The 14,994-nt window shown below is 42.9% G+C and overlaps 1 protein-coding gene across 1 annotated transcript; it reads left to right on the top strand.

Annotated features, from left to right (window-relative positions):
• Positions 1-832: 832 nt before the first annotated feature.
• STRA8 (stimulated by retinoic acid 8) lies at positions 833-14,762 on the top strand (the record flags this gene model as incomplete). The annotated part of the gene is made up of 8 exons (XM_082013000.1): positions 833-940; positions 2,649-2,718; positions 4,232-4,316; positions 4,670-4,822; positions 7,953-8,235; positions 9,503-9,579; positions 11,285-11,396; positions 14,688-14,762. 8 exons carry the CDS (start codon positions 833-835, stop codon positions 14,760-14,762), a joined length of 963 nt encoding a protein of 320 aa, XP_081869126.1.
• Between the last annotated feature and the right edge of the window lie 232 nt (positions 14,763-14,994).

Here is a 14,994-nt window from a genome sequence, read left to right as displayed (position 1 = left end):
GCCATGGGAGGGGGCTGGGCAGGGCTGGGCGGGGCGGGGCCGCGCTGCGCCGGGGTCACTGGGGTCGATCGATCGATCGGTCGGTCGGTCTCCGGAGCCGTCCGGTGGGGACCCCCGCAGGCTTCTCCTCCCGGCTGCAGCAGAAACAGCAGGGCCGAGCGTTCTTATCTCTGGGCCCTACTTGCGGTCGGTAACGGGGCGGGGGGCACCGGTCCGGTTGCCCCGAAGGGCTTCCCCAGGCGAGTGCCTTGGGCTCTGTCAGGCCGGCGGGGTGGCTGCAAGCGGGCCTGGCTGGGCGTGGATCCGGCCCTCTCACACATGTGTATGTCTGGTATGGTTGCCTGCTCTGATGTCACAGTTAATTTGGACAAAAATTGCGATGCTGTGAAGAAATCTGTCTTTCAGTAATGGGGGGAGCTGAGGCCTGGATATCCCATAGAAATGAGGCATCACTTCATTGCAGGGAAGGGTGCAGGAGGTAGGAGGAGGCTCGGCTCGGCTGTGTTTCGTGCTATGCAGTTTATTGTTAGTGGTAGACTAGGTTTTAGTCAATACTTAGACGTGGCATCCCTCAGGCAAAGAGACGATGTCAAACTCCATGATTTCCTATGTAAAAATGAGTTGGAGTGCTCTTGTCTGTCACCCTGAACTTTCCTATTTTTGTCCATCCGCTATACAGGCTGTAAGATCTCTTTTTCTTCACTTAGGTATTTATTCAGTATAAATAAATGTCTCATTGCAGCTCTTGTGGAAGACAGCTGGAGACTGTAGCAAGCCACATCTCAGAGTGAGCCCCAAACCCCTGACACACTTGCAAGAGGTAGAACTCCACATGGCAAAGAGGCATTTGCCGCAGGCACACCACCGGACTACGCTGGCAAGACACTTCAGCAGCTTGCAGGAAGCTGTTTCATCCCAGTCAGACAACTCAGCCACAAAGGTGCGGAGCAGCGACTGTATTTACGTATTGCTGTTATACATGGGTATGTTTAAATTTAACCAGGTGTATTAGGATGACCACTGTATCTTTACGGATGCCCAGTGTGTGTGTAACTTCACTGTGTGCAGCTTTCCTGGATCCCTTGTACTTTAAAGCTGCCAGCTCAGCGTAAGTTGCTCACTTTGTAATCTCTGGGTCATGGGTTTATCATGTGCCTTATCTGCACTTTTCTTACGGGGTTTTTGCAGCTTCTTTATAGTGTTTTGGAAACAAAGCAAGGGATCCCATGATGAAGTTACCTTGATTTCACAGAATTTTGCTATGAAATCAGAATAGTTAATTTAGGGACAGAAGACGTTATAGGGGAGGGAGTAATTCATTCAGCTTTATGAGGTGCGCCCTACTCTGTCTTCAAGACACTCTGGAAAAATGTTAGGAAAAAAAACAACCACTGATACTGTTTATTGGTCTCTACTAAACTAAGAAACTATTTAATCAAACCAAAATTGTTTATAAAGATGAAATTGACCCAAAATGCTACTGAAAAGATGGATATTACCATGCTCAAGGCAGAGGAATAAACATCAGGAGTCTTTTCATCCTCAGCTCTGCCACCAGTTCGTTTACTTCGATTGATTACTTTCAGTTTTCCAGTTTGTAAAATGGAGAGGCTAGTAACTGTTTAGGACTGGAATTGTCCTTGTAAGGGGCTTTGAGGCTCTGAACATGCAAAATACTGCTATCTGGGGCTTGTGCCTGCTGAGCCTCTTACCTCTCATGCGTTTTGAGGCAAGAGTTTAGTTTGCCATGTTCTGAACAAGATGCAAGTTAAGCTGAAGTCTCCATGATCTCAGAAGCCAAGACTAAACAGATAGGTGTTTTGTCTAGTCTAAGGGGACTATCTTCACATAGCAATTCTTAAAATTGCTTTTTCATAGTATCATGTGCCCCTTGTGTGACTTTTCGGGGCCAAGGAAGTTCAATATCTTCAAGAGCCTAAATACAGAAGTTCACTTGTAATCTTAGTGCTTCGTGTCTGGCTAAAATAGCCAGTGTCAAAGCTCTGCAAGGTAGTCATCCTGTTTAAGGTGACTGTGGATGGTCTCACCGACCACATAAATCTTGAAATATATTTTTGAGATGTGAATGTTTAAATGCATTTGCCATATGTTCTCAGTTATGCTTTCTATAAATGCTGAAGGAATGATGTGCAGTGCTGAAGTTATTCCTGTTTACATCAGTGTAGCTGAGAGTAGAATGTGCCAAAGGCTCTTCCTAGCAAAATTCTCCTGGGAAATGATTAGTAGAGTCTTATGCCTAAAGTTGGTAGACATCCAACAAGACTTCACATGGTATTTCTGGACATAGTCCAAGAAAAGAATGATCCAAACAAGACCAGTTGCTGATGAAAGAACATCAGAGTTAAGTAGTCAATGTCTATGTGACTGCGTGATATGTGTATGTATTGCATAGTATATATCCAAATATTTATATTCTATATTTAAGTTTGCTTTGGTATTAGTTCTTTCCCCTTTTCATATGGATAAGGGTAGCTGGTGAAACAACACAGTTGTTTTCACAGAAACATCAAGATAATGGAAGGTCAAAATGAAGGAAAAGTGACCAAAACAACCAGGGAATTTTAAAACATTAATCTCATCAGAGCAGAGAGCAATCAGTTCTGATTTCTTCTTATGTTTACTATCAGACTTTGCGTAAGACTAAGAAATCTATCCAGAAGCTGGAGCAAACCTTGAGTTCTTTGCTGAAGATGAAAGGTACTGTATGCAAGTATTTGCCTTGGACAGAGTGCCTGGACTTATTTTTTATTTGTTAAATAGAGACAGATAGGTATGCGGGTGAGCCCATTAAAGCGTTGGAGCCAACTGTGCCTTTAGTTGTAGCAGATAGCAAGGGATAGCACAAAGATCTATCGACCCGTTCAGCACTGCATCTCAGAAATCCCCCTCTGACTCTTAGTTGTTCCTACCCCCTTCCCAGCCTAGGTGAAAGAAGGAAACAAGTAATTCCTGCTATCCCATGGCAGCAGGCAGTTCAGGCAGAGTGCCCTTGTCATCCTGCTGCCAGTTCATCCCCAGCAGGTGTGGGGCTGGTGTGGGTCCCCAGGCTGCATGCTTAGGCTCCCACTGTGCTCCTCCCGGCCGCAGCAGCGTGGCGCAGTGCGAGCCACAGCCATGTACGAGCACTCAGTGTTGCGAGTCAAACACAGCCAGAGCCTAAACTTCAGAACAGCAGGCTTTGGTGTGAGGTCAAGGAGAAGGACAGAGGAGCTGTTGAGGATTTCCTAGTTTAGGAAATGGAAGCCTCTAGTTAAGAATTCACTCCAATAGAAACGGGTAAGAGAGATGCTGCAGTTTTGTTTTCTTTCAGATTGGCGGGTCGTCTTCATGCAATGCCTCCGATACCACCTGCGACACCGTGCGTAACGCTGGTCTAGCATGTGCTGTCAGCGGTTGAGGCAGCTCCTGCTGCAGGGCTTCATGCCCTCGCCAAGTGCCTTCTGTTCACTGATGCTGGCCACTGCCTCCAGTGGCAGCAAGTAGGACTAGAGGCTCATGGGGTAGAGACTTCGGGCATATTTTTATGTTCCTTCAAGTTTACTTTAAATTTACAAATTTACTGAATTTACTCAGATTACTGTTAGCTAGAAAAAAACATTGCTATTCATGCAACTTGCACCTCAAATGATTTGCATCAATTAAAAGTCCCAAGTCCCAATGCTTAAAATGAACAATCTCCTCTGAACCCACACCCTTGGATAACCCATAAAAATCAGTCATAGGTAGAAGGAATAGTTTGACAGAGCAAAATTGAAGGGATTGCAAGCAGTGGGACTGGTTGAGGAGAGTTTGGAGGTAAACTTCCCCTTTTATTCACTTGCGTATATGTACAACTCATACCACTTGTGAATCACAGGTTCGTCATCAGGGGTTTTTACATGCAATTTTCTCATTATATGGTAATCACAAAATACTGTATTGACTAGTGCTTGCCTGGACTTTGATTTGTTGGTTTTCACCATCAGTTCTGTCAGACCAATATTAGGAAGAAGGCATTGATTCTAAATTCCTCAATGATCATAAACTCCCAATAATGCTAGTTACATTGTAGAAGAAGCAGAAGTTTCTCCTTTCATATAATTTTTGCCTAATGAAAAGCTCTGGCTCGTGAAGAACCAGTTGTTGAAATTATTCTGTTTTATTGGGGCTGAGGGTGAGGGGGAAGCCAAAAGTGCCACTGATGTGACAGTAACCTTTCTGTTGACAACAGAGCCCTTCAGTCTGGAGGATGGGAACCTGTCCAGCTTGGAGGAAGTCAGGGAGGAATATGTCAAGAGGCACTTCAGCAGTCACAGGTAAGGGCTTATACCAATCAAGGAAAGATGATAATACTTTGCACTTGCTTTCATCTCAGCATCTCTGAACCTCTTTGTTACTGAATTTCCAAGCAGAGGCCTTTCATCCTGAGGAAAAGAGTTGAACACTCTAGGCATGTTGTTGGTCTCATTTCCAGTCAGTGCTTGTTATAAAATATATATATATATTATATATACATCAAAGACTTCTCATTCACCTGCAAAGCAAAAGGAGGAGGAGAAGGCTGGCTTAGGAATAATGGCCCTGGACTCTGGATTGACCACGACAAGGGTCTTATTAATCCAGTTAAGAAGTTGTTCATGTGGCTTTTTCCCCTGTGTATTCTTTCTAGCACTGCATCAGCCTCAGAAGCTGTGAGTGAGAGTTACTCTACCATCTGGTGTTTGATGCAAGAACGTGAAAAACAAACGATGGAGGAGAATGGGAAGCCAGAATTTGTCCAGTCTCCACACACTTTATCCGTGGATCTGGTGGAGTTTGAACGGTGGGTGCACCCAATGTTGCCTTCAGTTTTTTAATGTGTTTGCATTAACACCATGCATCCAGTTGCTGTTGTTTGTAGAGCCCTGCTGGAGCCTGCATCTGCCTTGCAGAAGCCTTGTGCCAGCTACTTTGGCCCTGCTGGTGCTGAAGCTGAGTATCTCCCAAGTCCCTTACCTGCAATTTGCATGTGAATGGACTCCCACCATCGTAGCACCACCCAGTTCTGCAGACCTTGGAAAATCCCTGAGGATTTTCCACCCATCTTCAAGAAAGAGAAAAAAAATTTGTTCAAGTGTGTTAGTCCCTGTGTGGCCATGCTTTACAGCAGTCCAAATGCCTTGCAGAGTAAGATGCAACATACCTGCTAACAGAAGTGGTTTAAGAGGCAAGCTAAGGTGGAATAGGAGGTTATTCATCCAGAATGATGTATGTAGGTGCATGCCCCTGTGTGTTTATGGTATTAGTACCATTATCAAGTTATATCCCTGCAATGGGGCTAGATTTTAGGAATGTAGGAATTGCTGCGCCGGATGAAGTTCTCAGGAGTCTAGATGTATGTGTTCTGGGGAGGTGCAGGAACCAGAGGTAGGCAGATACGTTCCCCCACAGTGATGTTCATCCTGCGTCTGATGGCATTGTTACGAGGAACTTGAACACTGTTGCCCTTTCCAGAAATAGATCCTTAGCTCCTGGCAGCTTGGAGTATTTTTTTTTGTGGGATCAGAGCAGAGTAAGGCTGGATGCGACCTGAGAAGATCATGTAGTCCTCAGCCTGCAGGCTGCAGAATAGTGCTGGTCTGGAAGATATCAGAAAGCATTCCTCAAAATGTCTGCAAAACGGGGAGGGAGGAGGGGAACCTAAACACTTGCATGTGTTACACTTATAGCTAGTGGGTGTGAGTCTGTAACCCCTTTTAGGATCACTTCCTGAGTGCCTGGTGCAGGATCTAAAATCCAAGACCACTGTCCTTATGTCAATGGTCCATGTATTTTAATCTGGGATTGTAATGGTAAGATTACTGGTGGGTTCTTTTCAAAGTTATTGATACCTTAAGACTGAATACATTATTCATTACATTCTTCCCCTTGCTGTCAAACAGCACTATAGGAGGTACTTAGGGGTCATGGATGCTTTTTCAAAAGGATAAATGATCATTTCATTGTGAAGATTTGAGAAACAGATGGATGTCTAATCTATCCTGTGCCATCAAGCAGAGTCTATTTTACCCTAACCGTTCCAGAGTTAAGAATATGCAGTGCAGGAAAATCCACAGCTGCAGCTGGTATCTTCTTCCACAGCGTCACCGCCATAAACAAAAACTTCTGAGGCTCCTTCTTCTCTTTTGCTTTGAAATGGTGTTTATTTATAAAATTCCCTTGAATTACTGAGTTTTTCGTCAAAATGAGACTGCAGCTGTGCCAGCAGATGGCACCAGCCTCCTGCTACTGTTCCTGCTTCTGCTCCTGGGAGACTCGGACGTGGCTGCAGTAAGGTATCATTTACAAAACCTTGAAATGTGCTGAATCAAGATTTTTCTGGAGGAAGTAAACATTACTTCATCAAAGACTGCACGACAGAGCTGTAAACACCTGACCTTTCCCTTCTTCACTGACAGGGTAGACCAGGGCCTGTCTTGTGTGTGGGCTCTGGCACTTATCCTACAGTCTTATGGCAGACTGCGGTTAGTTGATAGCTAGTTCTCCTCAAAAAAATGATCTTTATAACACGCATAAAACAATAGGGACTCTTCAGCAAAGAAAAGAACAGACTTTTGGTGATCGTCTAATTGCATTATTTGGGCACATCAGAAATGCTTCGAGCTTCAATGGACAGACTTTTTTAACATGTCCAGCAGCAGGAGCTACAGTGGCAGGACTACACAGTACTCTATCCAGTGCAAAATGTGGTTGTCTTCTTCCAGCTGGGAAGGAAATGATTGAGTCGTGGTTCAAGTTTAATTTCTTTAGCAAAGCAGTCTAAATGGTGATTCATATTCCTCTGTTTGAGAAACTCTAGATCTTTTGTTTGGAGCTGGACATCCAGAATTGTAGGTGAGCACAGTACCTTACATGAGAACACTTACTCACCTTCCAGTATTTTGTCTTCAGCAGTGGTGGAAAATACTCCAGAGTATGGAAACTGGAGTTTAACCGTGTTTATGTTTGCATGCAGAATTATCTTAAGATTTTCCATATTGGTTTGCTGGAACAAATATTTAAAAAAAAAAAGAAAAGAAAAGACTCAACTCTTGAGTTACTTCCTCATGCAGTACTATTCAGTTAATCAGGAAATGTGCTCATTTGGGACATCTTCCAAGGGATCATTTTGAGCCCAAACTTAGTAACAACGACTGCTGTTTATAGAACTCTTGGTTTGTACTGCTTTGATCTTATTTTCATCTGAGAAGCTCTAAGCGTTTGATTAACATAGAATAACCTTCAGTGCTGATTTCCAAAGTAGACATTATTATCCCTGGTTTATCGTGCCACACGGTGCTAACAGAAGTGGGCCCATTCTGAGATTTAGTCATCAGGTTAAAATTGCGACTCTTGTGTTCCGTTACCAGTTTCACTACAGACTGCATTGAAGTCAGTCTTAGGGATGCATTTCCTCAAATGTAAAACGGAGGAAATTGGGCTCCCATGCTTATTTAAGTCAGAGCATCCAGGCCTGGGGTAGTCTCTTTCTATCTGTATGTATAGTACCTAATACATCAGGATATGACCTCAGCCAAGGCTTTTAAGTGTAGTGCAATGCCAGTAAAAGTATAAAGAGTGACTAACAGTGTAAAAGCCTCAGGATACAAAGGCAAGTAACTGAAAATTTATTAAATACCAGAATGAGGTTTGCCTGTGCAACAAGTGGAGCCTGCAGCGCTTGGAGCTGCTGTGGTGAGGCAGTCCTGCTGAGGCTGTGGCTGGAGCCTGCCTTTTGCAGATGAAATCTTGGCAGAACAGAGTTGCTAAAATCTTCAAACAGCATTGGGCAACCCTCAGTAATTATATGAAGTCTTAGAGGGGGGAGTCAGTGAACTATTTACGAATCAGAGCTACTCCCCAGACTCCTGCTGATTTACAGTAGATGGCTGCCTCACTAGCCTGCTCTTAAGAGATGCTCCCTTTCATTACAGATACCTGTATTTTTATACACACACAGTGGACTTGCTGAGAGAGCATGGAATTGTTTGCACTGAGGAGGTGCCTCTTCCTGAGGTCTCCACAGCTATTTCCCACCTCTGGCAAGAACTTTCTGAAGAAAGGAGAGGCAGCATCTTGCAGTACTGTAGCCAGAGAGATTTCCTCATGAATCCTAAGGCTGCTTGCCAAGAGCCTGCATGCACTGAAGGTAGCGTGAGGGAGAGCCAAGGTAACGGTGAGGAAGCCAGTAGTTCCTCAGTCTCCACACCAGAGGAAGTAAGTGCTCAGTAACACACATCATCTGCCTCTGAAACTCCAGGTCTTCAGTTGCTAATTGGCTCTGCAGCTTTTAATTGGAAAAATACAGTAGTTGTAATTAAGCTTTCCCAAGACCACTTGAATGCCTAAGTGGAGACAATCAGTAGTCTTTGACTAAATGTCTGCAGCAAATTCTCTCTTGGTAAGATACATAGCAAACTATGGCAGTGCAGTGGGGGTAATCCTGCTAGTCTCCACTGACCTGTAGAGTTTCTGTGCTGAGTTACAGTTAAATATGCTCTAACTTGCTCCAGGGGGAGTGAGCTAGAAGAAGAATTATACAGTTACTGTGCTCTGCAAACTCTCCAAGGAGCGCAGATGAGCTAAATCCAGAAGGAATACCCGGTTTGCCAAAGCCTGCCGTGTTTTGGGTTGGGTGGGTTTTTTCATCAAAGCACTTGGTAGTGAAGAGAAAGTGTTTGTAGACCAATTCCAGTGGTACAAGGCTAATGACTGCCTGTGCCATGCACCTCTGCAGAGCCAAGAAGTCAGTGACTGAGTAGACCAGGGCATTTGTTAAAAAAGAGATGAAATAGCAGCCAACTTTTTGTTAACTGTTCCTGGAGCACTGATTACTTAAGCAACTAGTTGCTCAAAGACGTGTGTAATTTTATTAGGTGCAAGGGAGGGACGGGTATCCACCTTTACCATGTAAGTAATTGCATTGACAAGTTCTTTTCGAGTCTCAGGACACGACTCATATTCCTGACCTCCTTAGGAAATGTCGTGGGGATGTTCCATGTACAGTACTTTCTGGCACAGAAAATGTGTGAACTGCATTACGGCTGAATGAACTAATGAGCTTATCAGTCTGTCACAGGGAGCATCCTAACTCCTTTGTAAGCCAGGTCGCATGCTGGAATCAGATTTGGGGAGACTGGCTGGTACAGCTGAGATCTCTAGCGATAACCAGCAGCCCACAGTCAAGTCTCTAAAGCACTGATAAAATTAATGCTTTTAATTGATTTTTTGGGAGATGTCATGTTAAGTCTAATTCCTAGAGGTTGAGGAACAGACCTAAGGGAATGGATTAACCTTGAGTTCCTAGTCATGAAATACAGTTATTCCATATTATTCCCGTCTCCACAAAACGCTCTTGGTTTACTCTAGTTAAATGGAAAGAAAGAATATGATGCTTTTAAAGACTTCATTATTAAAAATTATGCCCTAGATAAAACTTTAAGGTGACTGAGTATGTTGACATCTGAGGCGTTTTCTCTGATAGGTAATGTTTGAAGATGCGTTTGATGTTACTGCTGGTTTCCTTGACAGACACGAGACTCAGGGAACGTCTAGTCAGAGGTAAATTACAAACTCACCCCTTTTGCTAGACCGAGTAAGTTAATAGCCCACTGTCAATACTCCATGGCAAATTTGCAGTGGAGTAAGGCAATAGCCTAGCTTCCTTTTTTCTGCCTAATTTTTAGTAAATAGCAGCCTCTAGCAATTCTGCTCACAATAATACTGTCTCTTAAGGTGCAAAAGTGAAATGATTAATAGGCATTTACAGCAGAATCAGTAAGAATCACTTATTAAGAGCACCCCATTACTTCAGGGTAACTGGGGTCCTTCTGATTTTCTTCAGCACTCTGCATAGCTTTCCATCTTTTCAAATTACAATAGTTGTAATGTCTTCCTTTTCTCTTTCTCACTTACCAGGTCTATGAGGACCATAAGGCATTCCGATGATAAGTCAGCTAATCATAAACTGTACTGTCATTTAATGAGACAAAAATGATAATTTTTTAACATTGCCTCACTTACCTTTTTCAAGTACCCTAATTCAGTCACGAGGAGGTGATCAAGCTCAAGTGTGGTTGACCTGAACAGTAACATCAAAGAAACACAAGACCTGACCTATTAAATAATAACATTTCTTTCCTCTGCAGGTCAGATGAGTTACCTGAAAGAGAACGTCAGATACAAAGCTGGCATTGCCTTTGATTTTTCCCAGTAGACCAAAGAAAGAAAAGGGTTGCTTTCCTCAAGAGGAAAATCACATTATGACTCATCTTTTATGCATTCTTGCTACTTAGTCTTCATTAGGATTGTTTGTATTTGCAAATAGTGTTTTTAATCTGTTTTTTAAATCCCATTTTCTACTTATTTTTCCACATTTAGAGAGTTCTTTAGTGTGACTCTCTTTCTGTGTTTCACCACCATTCCACCTTGCACTTGCAGAACAGAATGAATGGAAATAAGATTGTTTTGGCTGTTGATCAGAATATACTTGAATACATAATAAAGCTTAAAAAATAACGTACCCATTAAGTAACATTTACTAGGTCACAATTGCTGTTTGCTTTTAAAATAAGATTAAGTATTCCTTAATATTGCAATGTATTGCCATCATCTTTGCAATCTGTTCTAGTTCCCAAATAGATTAGTATTTCAGTATTTATCCTGTTCCCTTTCCTCCCTATCGCTCTGTGCCTTGTAATTCTGGACAGAGGCATGATGGCAGAACTTTGTAAAATCCCAGGGAGAATATAGAGGTGAGGTCCAAAATTAATATCTTTTTGCCAAAGTTACCTGTTACCTGAGTACAAACCTGCCAATGATAGCTAATATGTCATTTCATGACCACAATACTGCATTCACTCAAAAACTTCAAAAAGAAGTCAAAGCTGTTCTCTGAACAGCCCTACAAAATACACTACCAAATAACCATTGTTGCTCTCTGTTATAATGGATATCTACTTTTCCCCCAAAACAGTGTTGCTATAGCTGGCATGTATCAGTGGATCTCTTTGTTGTGATACTGGTTTCTTGTATTGCTGTTCTCCGTTCTTGCATATCTTCCTTGCATTTGTTAGACAATATCTCGTCAATATGTCCACCTCCACTCCTCCCTGTCTTGCTTGGCTATTGTCTTTAATATCAGAATCATCTTGAAAACAATTTGAATCTTTTTTTAATTTATAAGTAAAATGTGGAGGAAATAAAGTAAGTAGGAGGAGAACTGAAGAAACAGGAAATTACATATAGTATCTGGTTCCATTTTCAGTTCAGCATTTGCAAGCTGCACTTCTGAAAATCCAGAGGAACACCACAGACTCTATCTGCAGATCACTGACTTCCTAAAAAGCCTCTTCTTTGCTAATACCCAGTTTTGCCAGGTAAGCTTTGCCAAAGGGTTCCTTATAGAAGGAGCAGTGTATTTCTGTCATTGTCAGAAAGGGATTTCTGTTTTCTGTGCTTCTGATCATATTGTCTGGAATCGTTACATATAAGAACTTGGGGTTCATCACTTCAGATGTGTCATTCCAAAAGGTCAGTAGGATTGCCTTTGTAAGAGGCAAAGTGTGAGGGGTTGTTATTGCTTAGAATATTATTCAAAATGGCAAATGACATGAGGAATTTAATTTTTTTTTAATTGTTTGCATGAAAGTTCCCTGTGGAAAAGCTTGAGTGATCTCATCTGGGCAGGCAAAGCTCACTTCACAGTTCTCCATTAACACCCAGCTGCTCCATTCTGAGCTCAGTAGGACCACCTTCTGCTTGTCTGGGTGCCAGGTTCCCTACCCTGAGCCCTAAGGCTGGCAGGCCTTAGGAGTAGGGTATTCATGTTCTTGAAAGAGCTGATAAACAGCTGCTGAGCTGCCTCTTAAACTTAGCCTACTGTTGCAAGTTTGCTGAGCCAGAAGTCATTGTGTTTGTAGTGTCCTTCCTCCCCTTCTTGCCCTCCTGCCAAGGAGGTGGCTCAGAGCTTATATGTGGGTGGAGGATCGAAAAGGAGATACTTCTCAGCCAGAGCATGCTTGTTTGGGCTTAGAATCAATTGTACCTCCACAGTAGCCACTGTTTTGCTATTTTCTATCACCTAGCTTCCACCCTCTGTTACTTGAGCAGATGCTCCTTTGAAGGAAATAGGCTGTGATGAGGGGTAATTGGGACAGAAAACAAAGCAGAAACTAGGGTTGCACCACTAGCTGAATCTATCACATAGTGACTGCTGCCTGCTATTTGGTTCCCCCATCTCAAGGAAATGGTAGCACTGGAGGAGGTGCAGAGAATGGCAGCCAGCACAGCAAAAGGCATTGAACAGGAGCTGCTAGAGTAGGACTCTTCCACAAAAAAGACTGAGGGGTACCATGAGAGAATTTTGATCCGAGATGGTGTGGATTTGGTACATATAATGATTATTCCTTGTGTCTAACACCAGAAGACCTAGAAAGCACTCAATGAAATGAACAAACAACATATTAAAAAATACTTGCACGTGCAGATTACCAGGTTTAGCTCCTGGGACATCAGTTGATTGACAATCACTAAATCTGAAGGTCCAGATACAATTTCCAGCTTAGAATGTCCTCACAGCACAGTTTGCCATAACGTGGGAACATATATTGTGGAACAGAGCACACTGCATGCACGATTCTTGCACTTTTTGTCCAAACATCCACTCCTGGCTGTTGTCAGAGTCCAGGCACTGATCTACACAGCCCTTTGGTCTGTGAATAGCTATATGCTTCATAAGAGCAGAGCTCTTCCTGTATTTATGTAAAGGACCATGAACTGAGCACACCTAGAAAAGAAAGAAAAGCTTTAGGAAAGATACAGTATTTTCCAGTTTAAAATTTCTTTTGTGAACGTCATGCCTGGCAGCATTAGGTGGTCCCATTTTGTCCTTCTGCTTGGTGCTCCATTGTTATATGTGAGCCCAAGTCCATCTCATCGCTCCCAGATGAGGTGGTATGAGAAGAGGTAGTGCCTCTTTCGAGCTTTAAAGAAGGACATTTGAAATAAGATGAGGAAAATGAGAATGATGGGAAGACAGGCAGCAAAAGAAGCTGAAGTACTGCACATGGGCAGTTGACTGAGGTCTCTGGATCCAAAAGGAAATGAAAGGCTGCATGCACTTCTTTTATGCAGGAATTTTGAGTTGTCTGTGGTAAGGCAATAAAAAGGGAGTTTAAGCAGAAATCACCCAGGCTAGAGAGTACTGATCATGTGAAGGTCGCAATCTGTTTTGGTTTAGATAACTGCAGTACAGCACATCTAAAGAGTCCTGCCAAGAGGCAAAAAAAAAAATACAACTGACAAAAATTTTTTGTTTTGAGAGCAGAAATTGACCTCCATCTCAAAGCAAACACATTGAGGCAGTTATGGAAGTCATCGCAGAGCGGGGCTAGGAGATGTTATAGGCTACACACTTTACCCCAGAAACTGGGCTACTGAGAGCATCGGAGACTCCTGGACTTGACAGGGAAAGGAGCCCTTCCTGCTTACTTTGTGGCATGGCCGAACCCCTGCAGACCTTTCCCCTTCCCTTGATGTAGCACCTGTGCCGGTGCTACACTAGCCCAGGAGTTTGGGCAGCGCTGGGATAAATTATCCCAAGGATAAAGTGGTGTCCTGGTGCACTATGCACACACCTTGTAGAAGATACAGAGGTGGGTAGCAGGTACAGTACCAAGGTGAGGCATGCCATGTGCACCCAACTGAAATACAAAAGGCAGCGTATGGTCTACTTTCATCTACAGACCTGATGAGGTGACGGGTTTTATTGCTGGTCATTACATGCCAGTGCTGTTACACCATATCTGGTTAACTGTCCAGGTACAAAGTACTGTTGTTGGATTGTGCATAGTCACAGATCCACTGAATGCCCTTGAGAGCCCTGGCTCTGAAGGCTGCCAAGGCATGCACCCCACTGGTATGAAATGCTTGAGAAAGACTCACACAAGAGGAGGGAGGAAATCATTTGGACAAGAAAAGGGAGTGCTCTTAAAAGGACAGTGATACAAAAATGAGAACAGGAGCATGGAAGCTACATGGTAGAGAAATATTTCTGAGCATGAGATTAGTTAAGCAATCTTGTCATTTTTCAAGAGCTGTTGTCTTAAGGCCACATCATAAGAGATGCTTAGCAGCAAAGGCAGTAAAGAATTAATTTAGACTGAGGTCCAAAGGTTTTACAATATCTAAGTGAAAGTCAGTGGGGTTTTTTCTAAATAGCACTGAGCACCTTTGCCTCTTCAAAGACATACTTTCTTTTAAAATTACAGATTTTAGATGAGTCACTTGACAAGTGAGATTTGGTGCTCCTTAAGCTATATATTTTTTAAACAGCACCTATTTTTAAAAGCAGTCTTGCCTCAATGCAGAAGGTGGACTAGATGGATGGCAGGCATGAACACTTTCATCTCCTAGACTTTGATGTCTCAAGAGCTGCTTATTCTCTGTAAGTTAGTGAAAGAGAAGACCCATTTCCTTCTGTTGCTAAAAGAGCAGCAAAGCCTGAAGTCAGTAGAAGTTAAGGGCTCAAGGAAGCTCTCATATCTTCAGAGCCCATTATGTGACCTGCTTGCTACCACAGTCAGTAAAACCTGTCCAAATGATGTATATTTGAAACACAATCAACTCCTGTAGTTTTTAACCCTGCTTGGCTTTGGGGGGGCTTTCAGGAAGAAGATCTTCAGTTCGATTATGAGACTGTGATGCTGAGGTGCACCGAGACCTTCGATGATGAAGATTTCTAAACAGTATCTCTGTTTGCTAACGTTTTGCCAAGCATTGCCAGATACACCAAGCATATGAAGATTCTGCACCTCTTTCAGTGAAGCACCTGTCTGAGCAGAGTGTGGAGACACTGTGTTAAAGTGGTTTGTTGCCATTGACTTCCCATCCCCTCAGTGCTTCTTGATATATCAGTTGAGTAATTTATACCTTTAAAAGTTCCAGGTTTTAGATATGTATAAAATCTTAAGAAAT

The sequence above is a fragment of the Phaethon aethereus genome (assembly GCF_964289735.1).
Source record: "Phaethon aethereus genome assembly, chromosome: 1".
Taxonomy (NCBI): Eukaryota; Metazoa; Chordata; class Aves; order Phaethontiformes; family Phaethontidae; genus Phaethon; species Phaethon aethereus.
This window is presented reverse-complemented; position numbering and strand designations above follow the sequence as displayed.